The 5975-nt window shown below is 32.6% G+C and overlaps 1 protein-coding gene across 1 annotated transcript in view; it reads right to left on the reverse strand.

Moving 5' to 3' along the window:
* LOC137644542 (titin homolog) overlaps nt 1-5267 on the reverse strand; it is a 108007-nt gene extending 102740 nt beyond the window's left edge. The window contains exons 1-4 of the mRNA XM_068377507.1: nt 5237-5267; nt 4223-4405; nt 3336-3476; nt 201-233 (exon numbers count right to left, since the gene is read on the reverse strand). Coding sequence (XP_068233608.1) covers nt 201-233; nt 3336-3476; nt 4223-4405; nt 5237-5267 — 388 coding nt within the window. The remainder of the gene's footprint in view (nt 1-200; nt 234-3335; nt 3477-4222; nt 4406-5236) is intronic.
* Nucleotides 5268-5975: the final 708 nt, after the last annotated feature.

Genomic DNA, 5975 nt, shown 5'->3' on the forward strand with positions numbered 1-5975 from the left:
GATCTTACAGATAAATAAGCAGCGGAAGGAAATAAGAGAGGAAGTAAGGTTTAGAAAATAAGTAGAGAAGAGGAGGACGACTGGGTATGAATTTTTTTTGAGAATTGAAAGGATGCAATAGGTACTGAATAGAGAGACCGATGTAAGGACCACCTGCCGGGATAAGGAGGGATTCAAGGACTCCGCTGCGGTTTACTTACGTTCTCCATGGTTACAGGATTCACCGTCGTAACCTGCAGGACATGGGTAGTACAGAGAGGTGAGTACTGTTAAGCTAAAGAAGGAACATCGTAAGGAGACTAACTAAAACTGAAAAGTAATAGGCACTGTCTTTGTAAACATGGGATGGGACGTCTCCTTTGGATCTCACAATTGGTTTACATTAAGTGGATACCAAAGTGAAATCTCGCTCTCATAGTGCTTTTGCTTGAAGTGGACTACTTTGTGTGTATGCTGTCTTGTAATGGTATATTTATTGCAATTAATTTATTTACATTATAAGTAAGTTCTTATGAGGTATTCCATTTCATTCATGATAAGCGAACAACCAACTATGAACAGTACTCATGACTGAAAATATATTCTCTGGCCTAGTTTTTTTTTTTTTTTTTTTTTTTTTTTTTTTTTTTTTTTTTTTTTTTTTTTTTTTTACTATAGTTCCAATCTTATTTTCCTAAACCATTCTCTGTTACTGTATGTCTTAGTGTCAAAATAAACATATATAAAGTATACGTGTGTTCTTGCATATATACACAAATACATGCATACATATATATATTTATATATATATATACATATATATACATATATTTATGTATTTATATATATATATATATATATATATATATATATATGTGTGTGTGTGTGTGTGTGTGTGTGTGTGTGTCTATCTGTCTGTGTGTTTGTGCTTGCAAGTGTGTGAGTATATATATTTTTGCTGGTGAGTGTGTATATGTACAGTATGTAGAAGTATGCTTTAGGTGTTTTTACAATTCAACGCAAAATTACTATGAAAGTAGGTAAGACATCACTTTATCCATGGTTTTACGCAGACAGTTACCTAAGAAGCTACCTTTCCTCTACTTCTTTCTCCTAAAGCCCATCATCAATGGTGCTGTTTGCTGACAACGAAAGACAGACAATATTCAAGATTGATTCTATCCGGACAAATATGGCTATGAAAACAGAATCGTTGTGTCTAGGATTCTTGTACACGAATCAGACAACACAAAAAAGCTCCTATGTATATGTGTCAAGGATAATCTTTTTTTAGATTATTGTCTACTAACTCTACGTCAACCTTCATTTCATAGAAAATTTACCCAAGAAAAAACAATAATTTATTGAAAACTTGGATGCTATGTTTCTGGGGCCTATTTTTTTCTTGACTAGAAAAGTTGTGAAATGACCAATTACAAAAAAAAAAAAAAAAAAATTTGTCTTGCAAATACTTGTGATAATAAGCCCAGAAAGATTCTTATTTGAAGAAAATGTGATGATAAAATTCTCATGTAGAAATATCAAAGTTTTTGTTGTCAAGAAAATAAAAAATATAGTTATATCAGATGGATGTCCTTATGTTGTATATTTCTGGTCTTTAATTGGCTTATAGATAACTAAAGCTAAAGAAAATTATATTTCTGTATGTGTAAATCATTAAATTTTTGTGCTTCATTATATAGCATAAGACACTTTAAATCCCTAACTCAGTAAAGACAATGGTAAGTACTTTTGTGTAGATTGCAGTACATCTCAAAACATTAAGAAGGCATTACATCATTGCTAACAACGAATACTCATATCGACTATAGCATTAAAGTTATTTAAAAAGAACAAAGACAACAACCTTACAATATATACATAAATATTATCACTAGTAGCTAAAAGGGGGGTCACCGTAAATTTCTAAAACTGCATATACACCCACTTACACAACAGCTTTGCGTAAAAAGCACATTGAGATAACCTTTAGTAAAACGAAGCAAGATAGTCATATCTTTTTTAGTGCGCTGAGCCCATCGACTTTTGAAAATACTTCCAGAAAAGTTAAGTTGAGGAATTAGATAAAGCTTGGGCCAAATTCAGGCTTACGTGATATCTGACTACCCAGGTAAATGAGCTACCAACGGTGACCCTTATACCTATAAGAAAGTTTCAAGATAATTCGACTTACCTTTCACAAATCCTTAACTGCTAATCTGCTATTTCAGTCAGGTCTCCGATAGAGTTAGAGATTTCAGACAGCAATTTCATTGTAGGATACTACCATACCTACACCCTTTTATCTAACTATATGTTCGTAATTACTCCTATTGAATATATCCTCTGCGATTCTTAGTCATTAGTACTTATAAAGATAATTTTGAATTTTAAAAATACTCCCACATAGTCAATATCATTAGATGAACACAATTTGGCAGGAACGAAAAGTTAACAAGAATGTTATTGATTTTCTTAGTAAATAGTTAGTGAACGTTATTTCACTCAGTCAATATAAACTTTAGGAACTCTAAATGGCTGTTTTCTTGTCGAACACTAACTAATATGCTTAAGATATCACCAAAATTACTAATTTAGAGATATATTATTTCTTTGATCATTAACCTATATATTTCACGAGACATTTAAAAAAAATGAGTACTCACTTTTCCTCTTTTTCAAGTCCAGATTATTAGTTGAACTTGGGATCATCAGTGACATAATAGATTTTATTCTGAACAAATTACTTTGAAAATGCTGACTATCAAAAGAGAGTCGATGCAAGATGACCCTTGCAGTAGAAAATTCAGTTTACTCTTCTTTACTTCTCTTAAACAGTACAGACAGTAATCTAACAAATTTAGATAAAAATAATGATAAACAGTTATCTATATCTCTTATAAATCATTATTTACCTCAACACTTAAACCTTATATGTCATTCCGAAGTGTATTGGAAAATTATTTACCGTACGATAAGAAGCATGCAATAGTCATAATACTCTTAACTTACTATCATCAAGTAGATATGCTTGGATCTCTCTTCTTGTAACACCAAATTAACACGGATTTAACACAAGTTTAACTTGTTAGTTCCTACGGCATCAGCTCTAATTTGCGTTGAAGCTGGAACTAAATAACCTAAAACAATAGTACTGTCATCATATACTGTCTGAAATAAAAAGAAATGAGTAAAGAAAAGTAGAAAACTACGCGAGCAGACTCCTCAGCTTAATAAATCAAGAGAAGCGCTGTGAAGTGCTCTACGGCCTACGAGAATCACAAGAAAGATGAAAGAAAAGAGCCTAAAGATAAAGGAAGGAGGACCAAACAGGGATTTTTTGGCTTTAAACTTACAAAAGAGAACAGCCACGAATTCCTGATCCTCTACGATCTTGTCTAGAATCTTAGCGTTGACTTCCTCGATCTGGTCGGGTAACTCCATCGCCTCTAAGCTGGTCAAGAACTCGAGGACACTGGCCTCGTCCATCAGGTCACCTTTGGTAAGAAACAATAACTTTATTGACGGGATGAAGTACACCATTTGTATTTTCATTTCTTTCATTCATGATCTAGTCTAATACCCATTCATTTGGAAAATAAAGATAAAGAAAAAAAAACTTTCAGGTAAAGCTGCGATCCAATAAATAGTAACGAAATTCTGTAAGTCATGATAACGAAACCCTTGAAGGGAGAAACCGCTATTGATAGTGATGAATGTAATGATAGTTGCCTCAGCTGATCTTATGGTAAGAGTATAAAATAACTGAATAAAATATCCTTGCTGTGGTCGTATTGGTCTTACAAGTGTTTACACTAGAATTCATAATGTATATCAAGATAAGAAAATATTTACAATACATACAGTATCACTGATCAACTCAGTGATAATTGTCAGTAACATGAAATTATCTTGATAGAAAGGATTATATATACAGTATATATATATATATATATATATATATATATATATATATATATATATATATATATATATATATGTGTGTGTGTGTGTGTGTGTGTGTGTGTGCGTGTGCGCGCACGCGTGTGGGTGTCTGTGTGTGTGGGTGTGAGTGTGGGTGTGTACAAATATATACGGTACGTATATCAACCTCTTTTATCACTTTTAAGAATCCTAGGTCACTTGAATTACGACATACAATATAACTGATATATTATCATAAGGGGAATATGGACAAAATATAAAGAAGCAACATTTAAGAAAAAAACAAGAAGTTACTCGCCTTCATAGTGCATCGGCTCCTTATTCCTGAAGAAGGAGAGAGCCGGGAAGGTTTTGACGCCGTAGGACTTGGCCAACTTCTTGTCAGCCACCTTGACGAAGTGGACGCCGAATCTGTCTGTGTCATCGTCTATCGTTTCTAATTCGCTCAGGACTTTGTCGCAATCTTTACAGCTTCGTTTATCTGCAAAAGAGAAGAGAAGAAATGCACTGATTAGAACATGCTGTGGGAAAAAAAAAATTAGAGAACTGTTCAATTCGCTTTTATGTTTATTAATTTGGCTTCTCTTCAGGCTGCTCTTGATAATAGCATCTCTTTGACACTTGGATGCATTTTCGTAAACAAATAAATAGCAGACTACCCTGAGTTTTTTAACATATGGGAAGATGTGAGAGTTTTCATGACTCGATATACTTGATGAGAGGAGATAGACTGTTTTGAGCGAACCAATCTACTATAATCTGAGTAAAACGACATTGGTGAATTGATGGAGAGATTCACTAAGACTCTAACAGTCTAACTGATATAAGTATTATGGTCCGCTGAGAATGTTGCGAGTTCGGTGTGTGCGTTTGTAAACATTATTGCAACTTTTCCTGTAAACCTGAGAATTCTAAGAATGGTGTTTCAGAAGGCTATTTTGTCTCGGTATAACCAGCCTGCAAACATGCTCAAGTTATGTATATATATATATATATATATATATATATATATATATATATATATATATATATATATATATATATATATATATATATATATATACTATATACAATATATATATATATATATATATATATATACTGTATATATATATACTATATACAATATATATATATATATATATATATATATATATATATATATATATATATATATATATATATATATATGTATACAATATATATATATATATATATATATATATATTGTATATATATACTGTATACAATATATATATATATATATATATATATATATATATATATATATATATATATATTGCAATTTTACATTCATATAGACCACTATGTAAAGCACACATAGTCTTGGAGTTCTTAATCCAATAATAGAAATGTAAGCCTAATCTACGCTTAAGTCCATTTACTCAGTTCCAGTAATACTTGCATTCATTCCTTTATCTCAGATTCCCGAAATTTATCCTTTTTTTAAGTAAATATACCCGGGGAACATATCCTTGCTAACAGTCAGATTTACAGGTTTTAAATTTCACTCATGAGTTGCAGAGGCAAGAGGCAGGACAGTGCTCTAGAGACCGATCTCAAGACCCCTCCCCATCAAGCTAAGACCAGGGAGGGCCAGAGAATGGCTGGTGATGACTCGACGGGTAGACCTATAGTCTACCACAAAACCCTACCTCACAAGGACGGTAAGGTTGCAGACACTACTGGAAACAATGGAATATGAGCGATGTTCGAAATCCCGTCAATAGGTTGTGAGACAAGGACGTTTCCTTCGGCATTATTGGATTAATAGGAAAAGTATTAGGATCTTTTCAAACCGTTTCTAATATTATAATCAACACTGGAAAGTAGTTGAATATGTTTTCTTATGCACACACACACACACACACACACTCAAAATAGTGTCCCTTCAAAAGAACATTCTTTGCACATTGTTTTTCTACATAAGATCGGAGTCGGCCCATTCACAAAGATTTTCGTCACCTTATTTGGTTTCCACCTCATTAATCCTTACGTCAGAAGACAGCTGTTTAAGTCTCTCTTTCTCA

Source organism: Palaemon carinicauda, chromosome 7 (assembly GCF_036898095.1).
Source record: "Palaemon carinicauda isolate YSFRI2023 chromosome 7, ASM3689809v2, whole genome shotgun sequence".
Taxonomy (NCBI): Eukaryota; Metazoa; Arthropoda; class Malacostraca; order Decapoda; family Palaemonidae; genus Palaemon; species Palaemon carinicauda.